General features: G+C 35.4%; 1 protein-coding gene across 16 annotated transcripts in view; it reads left to right on the top strand.

Moving 5' to 3' along the window:
* The first annotated feature begins 296 nt into the window (after positions 1-296).
* Positions 297-15,646, top strand: part of LOC131425212 (inositol hexakisphosphate and diphosphoinositol-pentakisphosphate kinase) — a 37,644-nt gene continuing 22,294 nt past the window's right edge. For 5 of the 16 annotated variants that reach the window (XM_058586898.1, XM_058586895.1, XM_058586893.1 and 2 more), the window contains exon 1: positions 13,036-14,053. In XM_058586898.1, the coding sequence (XP_058442881.1) occupies positions 13,826-14,053 (228 nt within the window). In that variant the 5' untranslated portion in view covers positions 13,036-13,825. Of the gene's footprint in view, positions 449-503; positions 916-13,033; positions 14,074-15,646 lie in introns of those variants that run through there. The other 11 variants (XM_058586907.1, XM_058586906.1, XM_058586894.1 and 8 more) reach the window with 8 other exon arrangements.

Genomic DNA, 15,646 nt, shown 5'->3' with positions numbered 1-15,646 from the left:
GAGAGAAACTCGATTTGTTTACTTTTGTAAGATTCGTCCTTCTTTGAAAAACAGCTGATATAATCAATACTTTATGCCCCGTTTACACTTTTGCTGGCTGCCAGCATGCTGGTGTCAGTGTACTGCCCTCTTAGGAAAAAACGTTCAACTGTGGTCCAATGATCCAAAGTATTAGACCAACGAAGGACCACCGTTGAACGTTTTTTTCCTAAGAGGGCAGTACACTGACACCAGCATGCTGGCAGCCAGCAGAAGTGTAAACGGGGCATTAGTTCAAGTGTACTTCAAATCAGTGATTTTTCAGCAGCGTGTGTATGATTAAAAGTGACGTTTCTTTCTGGCATCGTTGATATTGTTATTGGCACGCATACTGTGATTGATATTCATCAATAAAAAGGAATCAAGTATGGATGGAGTCAGTGGACAGGATGAGTTGCTGCTCCTTTATGTAAGCGAAAAAATTGTGAAGGCTGGTTTTTGTTAATCTAAACAATGCTTTTCAGTATATACACAATATTTGTCCGATGTGAAGATTGGTGCTTGTGCAGTTTTGTCAATAATTAAAATGAAAATGATATGCTTTTTGTTCAATCATTACGTTGTTAGTATCATAGATTGTGTTGTTATACATTACGTATAAATAACAGTAATTCGCATGTTACTAACGTGTGCGATAAAAAATCGGTTTTTAGTGCTCGTTCAAAATGAATTGAGAAGTGAAATTCATACGGTTCTTAAGAAAAAATGTCATATACAGAGTTGGAATCAGGATATCAAGGGTTAAAACAGGCCAACAGTTGCAGTAGCGAAAGTAACAACAATGGTAGTGAGGAAAACGGAAGTACATGTCAAACACCGTCAGGGAGACCTGGATTTTATGTCGGAGACGATGGGGCTATCATTAGTATTGGGAGGGTATGTATGAAAAATCAATAGAATAGAATATTTCCAAATAAATTATATAAATGAAATGTGATTTATGGGATTAATGGTATTTACATGTATCAAAAACATCAAGCTTCAATTCAAAAATTTTATAAAAGAAAAACAAATAATATCGGCTCAAAGTTTCCCAGTTGTACATTTTTCCAAAATAGGTTATCGTGTCAAGGTTAAATGCGTGAGATGAGCATTTTGTAGATTAGTCTATTCGACTATCGGCTATAGTACTTCTAGTGCAAAACTTTTATTTCTTCTATGTCAGATATGAGTCTTTATCAGATATGAGATAAGGGTCTAACAGATGAAAAATAATACAGTGTATATTACGACGCCTTTTAGGAACCATGGTTTGCGGTATCCACTGTATCTCAGCGCGAAATTATCAGAAGTCAGAAAATCCAGTAGATGTTTTTCTCGATTCCTGCGTTTTTATTTGATTTTTTATATCGATTATTTTACCCCGGCTTTAACCATGTTGGTCGTTCACCGGGGCGATATTTTTAAATTATCAATTTTTTGGTGTTTGTTTAAAGTCAAAACTACGATTTTCTATGAAAAATACGCCATTTTGTAGCTGTAAAATATCCTCAAAATAACAAAAAACGAAAAAGGAAAATGTTGGGGTTGGGTATTTCATAAGTAGAAAGTGAGTGCAAATTTTGAAAATAATTGGTGTTGTTTTTTAAATAACGATAGACACCGACTTTTAAAACGTGTATTCGAGACAAACGCGTTTAAAGTTTATTGTTTTATAGAATCGAAGGAAACAATTTATTTTGCTAGGGGACGCGTAGGACAAAGCGCTTTCAAACAGTCATTTTTTTTGTATTTTGTAGAAACATTCAAAGAATGAAATGTTTTTTTAATACAAAGAAAAATAAATGACTTTTAGAGTGTTAGGCCCGTCCCTCAAAAGATTTTATATGGTTTTGCCTCGTCGCCTCCAATTACGGTTTTAAATTTTTAACACTTTAAATCCGATAATTCCGGAGTTATCTTCAAGACGAAATGAGTTTCATTCTGGAGTTTTTGACCATTGCTTCTGATACTTCTGGAACGGATATCCAGAGACTGGAATATTCGACGTGAATTTATGTGGTCATCAACTAACAAGATCTGTGAACAAGATAAAATCACTGTCTATTTTTGAGAAATTAGTTCATTTTTTTTTCTTTTTTCAACAAAATCGTATTCCAAAGATTATGCAATCACTGTAACTTTTGCACAGGAATGGACAAATAATATAGCACAATTTCCTCAGAGATGGCTAAAGCGATTTTTTTTTCAGATTCAAATGAAAGATCTTATGGTCCCACTGCTATTGAATTTTATCCCGATCCGATTTTCGGTTTCGGAATTACAGGGTGCTAGGCACAAAAAAGCATTTTTAATTCAACTAGTAGTGTAATGATGCCTTTCTCATATTATTTATATTTTCAAAAATATCAAGATTCTGTCAAGAATTTTTTTTATAAATGACGGTGGGCAATTTTAAACACTCTTTGTTCTATGAAAGCATGATGGAATTCAATAGCAACCTATGGGATTATGAGATTCTTTATTTGAGCATAAGATTGTGAAAATCGAAAAATGAGTGACATTATTTGACATATATTCACCCTAGGATGATGAACTACAAGGCGTATGGCGGATGGGAGTGAATATCTATTTAGTTCCAGACCAGACCAATTAAAAATTTGCTTTTGACTGGAGACAATCGGTACTCGGGTGATTTCAAGCTAGTCGCTTTACGCTTGGAATTGACTACCAGTTCAAACTGACTTGGTACATTAGGAACGAATCTTAAATAAATGCATTCGTTCTGAACTGATGAAGTTAGTTCGAACAGGAGGCTTGTAATTATCAGGAATAAGGGTAAATTGATATCCTATGAGTCGTGAAGAATTATTTAAACTTTTCCGATCCGATTCGGTTCTGATACAGGTGCAAATATTCTTCCATGTTTTGCGATTGGTGTTTCCACACTTATTCGATATAGATTCGTATCGATACATAATTGTACAGAGCTGTACATAATTTTACAGTACTACGCGGATCGGGAAAATTTTAGTGGTTCTCGATTTTCCTTTAAAATTGACATTGTCTTCTAAATGTGTATCTAAAGAGTTACGATTCATGCGGACTATTTCATCCATACACCCAGTATTACATGCAATTCTTGTTTTCAGAATCAGAACTAATTGACTCATGTGGCTCGTTCCCCTAGTTATTTGGAGATTTGTGCCTTGCCGTAGCATGCATCAATTTCCTGATGGGAAGGGAAGGATAAAAGGAACATGGAAGAAAATTGTGAAGTGAGTGAGGTGGGAAAACAGCACAAAACATAAAGAAACAAACACTTTACCCTATACTTCTGGAACCGAAAGTCGGACCATGATGAAACTAAACAGCAACCCATGAGACTATAAGAACTTTTATTTGAGCCTGTTTGTAAAAATCGATCAAATCAGCTCTGAGAAAATTGAGTGAGTCTCGTTTTAAACTTTTTGACCTCTATTTCCGGTACTTCTGGAACCAGTGAAGCCGAAGTCGGTTCGTCCAGTTAGTAACTAAAACAGCCTACAAATTGAATCAGGTTTAAGCCAAATTCAGAAGAATTTTACCCTTTTTGCAACGTCGCTCTAAATGACGGTGTGAAATTCAATAGCAAACCTATGAAACTACGAGATTTTATGAGTGAAATTATTTGACATATACATGCACAGACACATACATTGCTCAGCTCGATGAACTGTGTCGAATGATATATATTTCTGGGCAAATTTTCACTAGTCAATTTTTCAAGTGATCGCATAAACTTTCTATATGAGAAAGGCAATAAGTGTACTTCGTAGCATCGTTATCATGATCCTGTAATAACACTAACAAGTAGATACAAATTGAATAAAAGAATTAGTAATATACATTTTTTCATTTTTTTTAATGTGGCAACCTTGCACGCTAAACGAAGTTGAACAAAGCACGCTGTGAATGGAGCAATACCGCACGTACCATCGCGTACTAGTTTTGAATCGTAGTTTTGAATGACGATTTGAATGTTCTGACACTCATCGCCCTATAATTTCGGGACCGGAAGTCGGATCTGGATGAAATTGCACAGGATCCTTCAAGACAATAAGAACTTTAATTTGACTCATGATTCATGAAAATCGGTTTAACCGTTGCTGAAAAATCGAAGTGAGTTCCGATTTTGAAGATTTTCTTCTTATTTATCACATACATACATACATACACACACGCACACACACAGATATTTTGTAATCTCGACGAACTGAGTCGAATGGTATATGAAACTCGGCCCTCCTTATAAAGTCGGTTTCCACAGCGATTGTATAGCTTTTCAATATGAGAAAGGCAAAAACATCAGTTTTTTCTAGAAAACTGTTCCAAACAAACTGATATTTGTCTCCTGGATATTCGTGCGACTACAGCTGAACTGTTTATTGTTTGTTGTGGAGCAGAGAAAAGCCCAGTGGAGATAGTTTAGCTAAAACGTTCTCTCCAACAGGCATAAATCCTCCTCATGTTTTGTATCAACAGATTACAATGATCCAAATGGTACATAATACATAATAACTCAAAACTAAAATTTAGAAATTATACAATGATGAGAGAAAACTAATACTAAATATGCTATTCTAATTACTAGAATTTATCGAGACAGATAACTGAGAAACAGCTTTTTTAGAACATTACAAGAATGATGAAGGTCAAATACACTAGTGCAATTATTAAATAGGCGGCACATACTAGTCAAAGGTTCGTAATAACCGTAGTTAGTTCTAGATGAGGGTATTCTAAGAAATGGGTGGAAACGAAGAGTACGGCGATGAATATCTAAGTGTAACAATTGTAGAAGATCTGAACAGTCTATACGAGCTTGTAGTAAATCAGCGACAAAAATGACCTTACGTCTTTACGTCACGTCGAACAGAGAGCAAATCTAGGTCAATCAGCTTGCAACAATTTTCGCAACTCGGAAGGTTTAATGGGTCTCTCCACGGAAGATGACGAAGTGCAAAACTGACGAATTTGTGTTGAATTGATTGAAGGCGTTGAATGTCTCGAAGGTAAAAAGGTGACTGACTAAGAATAACGCTACAGTTCACCTGTACCGATGGTATAAGATTGCCGTGTGGCATCCGGCGGAATTATTTTTTACCAACTGGTTTCCTGTTCCATGTCGTTAAAGACCACAAAAAAAGGAACTCCTAAGTCAAGGTGAATTTCCGTGGCGATGACTGAATGGCTGCAGGAGGTTAAACAATGCAGTCGTGAACGGAATATCTTGGGTTTTACCCTTACTATGCTAAGCAAAGCTCTGGCACAGTGGACGATTTCATTCTTCGCAACTCGTGGGATTTAAATGATTAAAGCATTTAAAAAATGCTTCCATGGTTCGCTATAGGCGATTATAAGCCAATAAATTTGGTTTCATCTAGTTGTTGTACGATAAGTGCTGGAGATGGAGTGTTCATTACTTTAATTGATAATGGTTAGCGTAACACAAATCAGTCTCCAGCATAGACGTGCAGCAACTATGAATCTATTCAGACATCTGCAAAAAGGTAAAGCTTCTATAGCTTTGGTTCAAGAACCATATTTCCAAAAAGGGAACTTCTACGTTGGAAAGTTGCTTTCAACAAGAAAGACTAATCCAGGTGAAACGCCTCGAGCATGCATACTTGCAAATAGTGCTCTCGTTGTTTCTCTCATATCGTAGCTCACAACTCGGGATATTTGTGCTGTCACAGTTGGTATGACTATTGATGACACATATGTCTATTGTTCGGCTTAGTTACCGTATAACAAACCTTCGCCAAGCGATTCAAAAAGGTTGTATCATACTGCTGCAAAAGTGATTTGCCGCTTATAATGAACAGTGACATCAATGCTCACCATATCATTTAGGGCAGAACAGATAGAAATTCGAGGGGTTCTATGATGGAGTTTGTGACCAGTACAAACCTGTACATAGTCAATGCAGGAAATCGTCCAACTATTGCGAGATCTGGAACAGAGGAGGTTTTTGACGTCCCTCAATTGATTTGGAAAATGTTGTCGACGAGACAAACTCACTCATAGTTGCAGCATATGAAGAGACTTGTCTACTTCGGATTGGGCGAGCTACTAGAGGAACTCCTTGGTGGAATGCTGAACTTGCTAGAAACTATGCAGAAGAGCTTGCAACCACCGATGCAGAGATGGGTCAGAGGCATTCGTGTCGACTCGAAAGGCTTACAAAAATGCTCTTCGATCGTCTGAGCGAAGTGGTTGGAAAAGCGTTTGCACAAATATCTCTAGTCTCAACGAGATTGAATAAGTTACTTTCGAAATCTAAGGACTTTAATGTCGGTTTCTTAAGAACTTCAGATGGTGAGTACTTGTCTGATGAAGGTGATGTACTTCACTATCTTTTTAACACTCACTTTCCAAGATGTATGGATCCATCACCGACAGCTGTTCCTGTGACTTTTTCGGGTAGTTAGTATTCATGGGCCCTTGCTCGATTGAATCGGTCAAATGGGCAGTTGAGAGTTTTGTTCCGTACAAATCTCCTGGAAAAGATGGAGTTTTCCCAGTGTTACTGCAGAAAAGGTATGAACATTTCAAACATGTTTTGAAGAAAATACTTACTTTTAGTCTTGTGACAGTATATATTCCAAGAGCTTAGTATATATTCCAAGAGGTAGGAAATAATGGTCACATTTATTCGTGACACTTATGGGGAACCTCAAAAAGTTTAAAACGAGACTCACTCAATTTTCTCAGAGCTGATTTGATCGATAAATAGGAAATAGAGGTCAAATAGTTTAAAACGAGTCTCACTCAATTTTCTCAGAGCTGATTTGATCGATTTTTACAAACAGGCTCAAATAAAAGTTCTTATTGTCTCATGGGTTGCTGTTTAGTTTCATCATGGTCCGACTTTCGGTTCCAGAAGTATAGGGTAAGAAAGTGTGTTTAATCATTTAGTGAGACGATGCAAAATAAATAAAAATTCTTACTAACTTGACATTACTGTTTACAAATTGAAAAGGTTATGTTAGTTTATACCCAAAGATACTTTCTTATTTTATTCCAGTTTGAAAAAAAATTCTTCACAGACTCTTCCAGTAATATTTTTGAAAATATAAGTAATATGAGAAAGGTATCATTACACCACTAGTTGTATTAAAAAAGTTGTTTTCTTGAAGATACATCAAACAGTAGTGGAGGAAACTGCTTTTGCAGGAAGCTATATTTTCTCATTATAATCCAATTTACTGTTATATATATATATATATATATATATATATATATATATATATATATATATATATATATATATATATATATATATATATATATATATATATATATATATATATATATATATATATATATATATATATATATATATATATATATATATATATATATATATATATATATATATATATTGTTACATAATTTTCTTACCTAATATGGACTAAGAAAGAAACAATTAGAGTAGATTAGGATATTTAGGAAAGTGTCAGACAACATTCTTCTTGATTAATCTGAGAACGCTTCGGTAATAATCGTTTGTACCGCTTCAGACATGAAATACGATATAGGAAAGCGATGCCAAGACCGAAGCGGATACAATACGAAATTTTCAGATGTTTAGTGACAAAATCAGAACACGATGTTGAAGTTTGGTAGGATAAGACAAGAATGTGACACCTCCCCGACCCATAACGTTATCCCATCTCATGGTGACCATGTGGTCCGCATAGACTAGCCCGCCATTACCTCTCCTACCGTCGGCATTGGGCTCTCATTGCACACCAACTGCCGCAAAATGAAAATGCAAATTACATTATTTGACATATATACACACACATACAGCTCGACGAAGGGTGTAAGACACAGCCCTCCGGGTCAATTTTCACTAGTCACTTTTTGAAGTGATTGCACAAACTTTCTACATGAGAATTGCAATAAGTATACTTTTAATGAATAGAACCGTGGGTACAAATTGAATAAAAGAGAATATCAAAGATTGTTAACACTATTAAATGGTTCCATCGGATAAAAACGGTTTAATTATATTAACTTTTCTTGCAATTATTTTAGTGTAATTCTACATTTTTTTTTAAATTTCTTCTTATAAGATGGAAAGATGGTGGCCTTAGTCATAATGTAAGATATCAAAAAAAGATTGCCAATTACATTACAATAAACGCTATCTCTAAACAAAAAGTAGGTGTCATTTCCAGATTCGATTTAATAACTTTTCCATTTCGTTGCGCTATAATTCCTTATCATTTTCATATACAGATTTTCAAAACAGAATTTTAATCTCCCGATGCAGATTTACAGATTATTCTCCTGAAAATATAGATTCAAGTGTGGCAACACTGCCCGCTATACGAAATTGAACAAATTACGTTGTGTGTTTCGTTCAAAAGGCCGTGGTGTTTTCTTCCATATCAACATGTGCCCATGCGTACCGGTTTTGAATTGTGATTTTTTATGACGGTTTGAAAGTTTTACACTCAACGCCACATAAATTTGGAACCGGACGACGAATCTGGATACAATTCCACAGTATGAATGGCAGACAATGAGATCTATAATTTGACTCATGAATTGTGAAAATCGGTTAAACCGTTGCTGAAAAATCGAAGTGAGTTCCGATTTTGGAGCTTTTCTTTACCATTATCGATGCTTTCGGAACCGGGGACTAGTAGTCCCAAAGTAGGTTTGTATATCCACTAAATAACAAGATCTGCAAATTAGATAAATTTACCAGTGAGTTTTATAAAAAAATTGCACCTTGTTTCGCCAGGCAACATATACATGAAATTGTATATGTATATGATGTATATGAGATGCGTGTAAATACACGCAATTTCGGTGCGATACAACCTGCTTTCATCGAATAACTAAAGATTTCAAAAAAAATAATTGAATTTCGATGGGGTTAGAAACGCAGTTCATTCCTTCGATTCGACCGGTTGTGCAGTGCACGAGGTGCAAATAAGGACGAGACGCGAATTACATTCCTGTTGTGGAATTTGGCCGTTCTGTTTCAACAGACTTCGCTGCCGATCCTTAGTGTACAGTATCATTGCATGGCTAGTACTACAATCCTACTGACACTATGAATCCTTCCAGGTCGAGGCTCGAACATATGACATCTAACTTGTAAGACCAGCGCCGTATGCATTGAACAGCCAACCCGGGTATAAGTGCGCAGTGCTACTTTTTTGGCGCGCACGAATTTGACATTTCTCTCACCTACATGTATGTACCTAGGACAGGACCTGACAATTGTTAATCCCCTTTGAAAGCCAGTTTCGGACCAGCTCATGATTGGTGGAAATTGGCATTAGCAAGTACAAGTTGTTGAAATTAATATTACTGCAGGGTGGTAGAAAAAGCGTTGTCAGTATCGTCGGTAACAATGTTATAAGTTTGATATTGCATATTTTGTTTTCCGGATCATCTTTTTAAAATTATTAACTTCAATAGGATTTAAGTTCAGTTTGTTTTAAGTCCTGTTAATGTCGGAAGTATACGAGTACATATAACAGTCACTGGATGATACAAAGAGAAAGCCTGAAATCACGAAGTGTGATATGAACGAGAATATTGATTATGTTGGTTGTACTTGAAAATAGCACCAAATCTTCGATTTGTTTGTATTTTTCTTAAATTGAATTTTTTGGATACTTTAGTAATAAAGCTGCAAAAATTAATTACCCAAAAACGTGTTTCAGGAATATTTTATTAAACTGTTTCAACTAAACGTTTTCTTTACAAAAAGCATCTAATAAAAAGAATTCAGAGCTATATTTTTGACTGATATAACATTTGTCTAAGTGTTTTTAAATGATGAATAATCGCATGTTATAAGCGGAGAAGCTTTTCAGAATGAATCAATATCTCTACTGGCAACAGTGATCGCGAGGAAGTAAACAAAGAGTTAGTTGCAGTTAGGCCCTTTTGTCGTGGAATTGTCGATTTGATGCGGGCCATGATGGTAAACGGACAGATGGCGAGATTTTTCTATGTGTGAGTGAGGTTAACATTTTTTTTGAAAAACAAGAAGATATGAGGAAGAAAAGTGTAAACATCGAGCGTTTGAGGATCATCTGTCGAATCACGTCCAGTTGCTATAACCGAGAACAAAGTTTTATTTCATATTTAACTAGACAGGCATACTTGATAGCTTGGAAACACCACATATTAGCTTTGAAAAAGAATTTTAATCCATGGTCCTTTACCGGCCGGTTCGGATAGTCAACGGTAAACGATTTTTACCTTTACTTTCTGACATATCAGAGATTCGGATGATTCGCATTGCTGCTGCCTAAGCTTGATTTATCTGGTAGAAGGTAAAAGTTTAGATGCGAGAAGCCTACCGCTCATTTAGATGACTCTTGCCACGTTTAAATTTCCGCACTTTACCTTCATATCATTGCTCTTCCTTGAGTACTATGGCTGTATAATTTTCATATTCTTTCTCCTCCCACGATCTCTAGTTAGGTTGATATCGTTAAAAACCCGAAAAAAGTGAAGTCAATGTATATCTATATATTTAAGTATGTATAATATACATTATACAAAAAAATTACACCAAAATTATAAAACACATTATAACAACAATTTAAAAAATCTGTTTGAATCAGCACAAAAAAAACTGTGATCAAGTGGGTACCATAGTCTAGGAACGTCTGTGTGTTGTTGTGTGGAAAATTGGATGGTTGGCTCGATAAATTTATACTGAAAACGAATCACTTCCGTTTTATACAAAGTTCGATTTTATTCTGGTTTGCGATCGTTACAGTGTTGCAAGATTTAATAATATGTCATGCACTACAAATAAAGAATATCAAAATTGTAACTATTTAATACCACTCAAGCTCATAGAAGTAAATCTTATCAAGGGTCTAGTGTAGAACTGAACCAAGGGTTGATGCCCTTGCCAATTTTAAGGCCAAGTGTGTTATAAATTTTTTTCATTTTGTGTCTTCACGTAAACATCCTGTAATTTCGGAATCAGAAGCCGAGTCCGAATAAAAATCAGTCAATTAGGCCACACGACCAAGAATTGGAACTAAGTTTGTGTAAATCGGTTCAGCTTGAGCTTGAGCGACCACCCCTGGTTGCTACTCCGTTACTGATCGGGATTAGCTGAAATTGTACAGGGAGTTTCTGAATGATCCGACCTGGGACTGGTAAATCATCCTTCAATGTACATATTCTGGTAATTCCAGAAATCATTGATCAGTACCGGTGCCGGCCAGGCCCGAACGTAGATCGTCTAAGGAATGGGAAGGGATGTTAGTCCAACACTTGTTGTTACTAGAGGCCGTATATACTACTGCGCACTCCACAAGTGTCACGGGAGAAGGATATTTGTTAGTAAAAATTTCAGTACACTGAGGTCTTTTTTTATGCGGTCTTTTTTTATGCGGTTTTTTTTACGCGACTTTTTTTATGCGAATTTTCAGAGTTATGCGGTTTTTTTTACGCGAAGTTTCAGACTTATGCGTTTTTTTTATGCGAATTTTCAGAGTTATGCGGTTTGCCCTTCTGCGGTCTTTTTTTATGCGAAGTTTCAGAGTTATGCGGTTTTTTTATGCGAATTTTCAGAGTTATGCGGTTTTTTTTATGCGAATTTTCAGAGTTATGCGGTTTTTTTTATGCGGTTTTTTTTTATGCGGTACGTAAATTCGCATAAAAAAAGACTTCAGTGTATTAGTATTATTCGCGCGCGACTCAGTATGTTCCGGTTTCAAGATGCTCGGATGCACCACTAAACTCACTGACTTCCCGAGTGAACGTTTCAACAATATCCTATATTGAAGTCCCGGGAAGTCTTGATTCACAGCTTTTTTTCGAGGAAACTAAAGAAAAAATTGCAATACTATCGCGTAAAGAATAAAAACTTCCCTATTTTTTTTAAATGAAATGAAAATAAACGAGTGAATAGGATTTAGACAAAATAGTTGATTCATTGCATTGACATATTCTAAACAGTTGTTATAAAATCATTTTAAATCACCAAATAAAGGTAAAAGGATTTCACGCGCGTCTTTATTATTTCTGCTTTATTATTTTAATTATTTATTAAAATTATTATTTGGTTATATTGGTTGATCTGGGCAACCGGCTACCGAGAAAAATATTAATTTGTTGTTTGAAATATTAATATCAAGTGTTTTTACTATGTATATATGTTATCTCTGTTATTAACTTTGTAATATCAACGGATTTGTGCAATAGTTATCAATTCAATTTATAATCCTGAAAGACAATCAATAACATGGAAGAAGAAAACATTCCAAATAAAATTAGACGGAAATTGATAGATTGAAACGAACGAAGCTAGACGGAAATTGATAGATTGAATGAAGAGATAATTTAGTAAAATAGAGTAATCAGAAGTGAAACATTGAAAATTTCTGATAACTGAAAGGAAAAAGACACTCCAGCAATTGTCGCCTTTTACGACATGGAAGCAGGAACCCAGTGGATCTATTCTTGGTTCATTTTTTTCCGCCGGATTCCACACGGCATCTAGGCTGGTACTGTCCGGAGAGAGCTAATAGGTACTATCAATCTCCTAGTGGACCCCAGCCCCTAAGTTTGTGTAAATCGGTTCAGTCGCAAAAATAGGATTTTCAGAATGATTGCATAGCTTTCCTATATAAGAAAGAGGTGAGTCAATTTTTGTTATTGACGCGATGATCGTAAATGTTTTTTTCTACGATTAATACATGGATTCGAATAACAAATTGGCATAGAAAGGGATGCGAGATTCTGATTTACTCAAACACAACCTTTGGATATGTTTTCAGCTAGGGTTATAATATAAATGCAGTAATCGCAATGAAACAGTGTACTGAATAATTAGATTTAAATATACATAATCACCTCACTAAACCGATGTATATTTTTTCACTTATGTTTATTCTAGTCGTCTGGAAATCTCTATTACGCTAATGATTATAATGAAACCTGTACATTTCTATCGCTTTATCACGTTTCTTGTTCTCTTCAGTGTGCCTTCGAGTGTAATACTAGATAGTAAATATATACTGGAGGAAGCTCGGTGTGAAGTGTTCAGTGTTTGACAGAATGTTTTCCGGGAATTATATATAATCAGATTGTGAACCAACACAAAAATCAGTTCAACTGCGATATCGGTGTCTAGAGATGAGATTCAGTGTCAATGTTATTCATTCGACTATAACATGCATCTTCATTAACCTTACGTGTGTATTGATAGATGATGTTGAAAGCCCTAGGCCACGTGAGATGAAAATGAAAAACACTGTTTAGAAATATTGTCATCCGACTTCATTAAATGAAATCACTAATCTTTGTGATATTGTGTACACATAGATTACAGATATTAATATGTGAAGTTTTTGTATTCGTTTAGTGAACAGTATGTCAAAAAAAAAAACAATGACGTATAGTGGAGGTGTACTACTGACCTCTTTTTAATGTTGTCCGTTTGCAAGCTAGTGGTGTACATTTTTATAGTAAACACATTCTTATCGATATTTTGTTTATTTGTTTATGCTGAATCCAATGGAGAAGACAGAATGAATACAACTGAAAACTAACATGTGAACACATGAGAAACATACCGAAAAATATCATTTCGCAACTACTCGATGATGTGCAAATGATGAAAACAATTTAGTACCTACGGTTTACCTTAATATGGCATGTCTTAATTCGAGTACATAAATTAAAATAATATGAATCCCTTGATATACACACCTACAATTACTAAAGAAAAAAATGAGATAAAAGCGACAACAGTGAACAATAAGTGCGAAACATTTTTTCGAAAACTAATGCATCGTTGAAAATGGAGTGGACATGGCTGAGAGATTGGTGGCGATTGAAGAAACTTCGACGAAAACATCGACAGCCAAGAAATGATGACATGGTTGAATTCAGTGGTAGTAAAGAGTGTATTGGTCAAAATGGTTGCAAATCGGATGTCCATGGATATGGAGATGTTTCAAATAAAACCGAACTGTACAGCGAAACGTTGGATGATGATTCCATCTGTTATTGTGACGAATGTATGAATGTACGAATAATTATTTATCGGTATGAATAATCTTCATCATCATCCTTATCAATCACATTGTCTTTGTAAGTCTTTTATATCGCTTGGACACTCTTGTGTACCACATTCGGTTTCATAACAACCCCCCTTATTTTTAAAATTATTATATTTGAAAAGGTTTTAGGCGATAGTGAGTCTCAGCGTGTCAGAGGTAGAATTTAGATAGTAATTTCACATGTATGTTACTTATCGACTATTCATATTGTACAGAACCATTGGCATGCCTGGTGCAACGATCCTACTTGTACTAAGAATCGTCGGGCCGGGGCTCGAACATACGACGAATGGCTTGTAAGACCAGTGTCCTATGCATTAAACCGCCAACACGGGTCAGTCATAAAAAAAATTATACGGACATCAAATAGCCAGGCCAACTAGTTCAAAAATTCGGAATTATCTGTGTCGTAAATTGTATGACGGTTAGAGATTTTTATCAACATGTAATAAGCTATTATATTTAAATATCATTTAATAATTGATTAGAGACAAAGACTTTGTTTGAATTAAAGCTGGTTGGTTTACCAAACCAAATGAGAACCTGTGGCCCTATTACTGCTGTATATGAAATTGAAGATGAATGGGGAGAATCATGAGATACATAATCATACACACAGACATCCATACACACACACACACACGCACACACACATACAGAGAGAGAGAGAGAGAGAGAGATTTAGCGATCTCGACGAACTGAATCGAATGATATATAAACTGTTTGTGTGTGCTCCCTTAAAAAAAGGCGAAAGCCATTTCGCCGAATCTTTCAATTGTCTAAATATCGTTATTGGAATTGATTTAAAATATAGACAAATAAAAGAATGCATAAGAACGCAGGTTCGAGTCCTGTCTCTGAGCGTATTTTTCCAAAAAAATCATCTTTTCTGTTAGTTTTTCTTTCATTTGGATTCTCCAATATATGTTTCCGCTCAGTCATTGCAAAAACTGAAGTAAAAGATGATATCGTTAACGTCCGTTTTGTTGACCTACAATTGTAGTTCTGGAGTATCTCATATTTACAATAACGAATAAATTCATTTATCCTCGTGTAATCCAGATCTTCAATAAACATTGATTCATGGTCCTCGGAACGGAGTTCCCAAGAAAACTTGTTGACTTTATTAGCTACTAAGCATCAAAGCATTTGCTTAGGTGTATCTACCAGGCAAATGTTTTCGGTATTTTCCGTTTACTGAGTGCAAATGAAAAAATATTCAGTACGGCTCTGCTACCGGTCGTTCGGAACTAACTAAAGCAAAGAACCCTAACTAAAGTGAAGAACCTTATATGCGAGAGGCCACCGCTTCCGACGGCGCACAGTGGCTCGAATCAATAAAAACGTGGACATAAATCAATAGCTGCCAAACCGTTCTTTTAATGCATATAGTTGCTTTGAAGAAATTATTTACAAATATATACCGCGTAATTTGATCCTATCATTAATTGTTCATGGCCTACTTTGACAAAAAATGTAACCATAACTTTTTTTTCTGAAGAGATAGAAATTTTTTTTCTTCGACAAAGTTTTAGAACTATTAAAAATAATTTACTTTG

Source organism: Malaya genurostris, chromosome 1, assembly GCF_030247185.1.
Source record: "Malaya genurostris strain Urasoe2022 chromosome 1, Malgen_1.1, whole genome shotgun sequence".
Lineage (NCBI taxonomy): Eukaryota > Metazoa > Arthropoda > Insecta > Diptera > Culicidae > Malaya > Malaya genurostris.
This window is presented reverse-complemented; position numbering and strand designations above follow the sequence as displayed.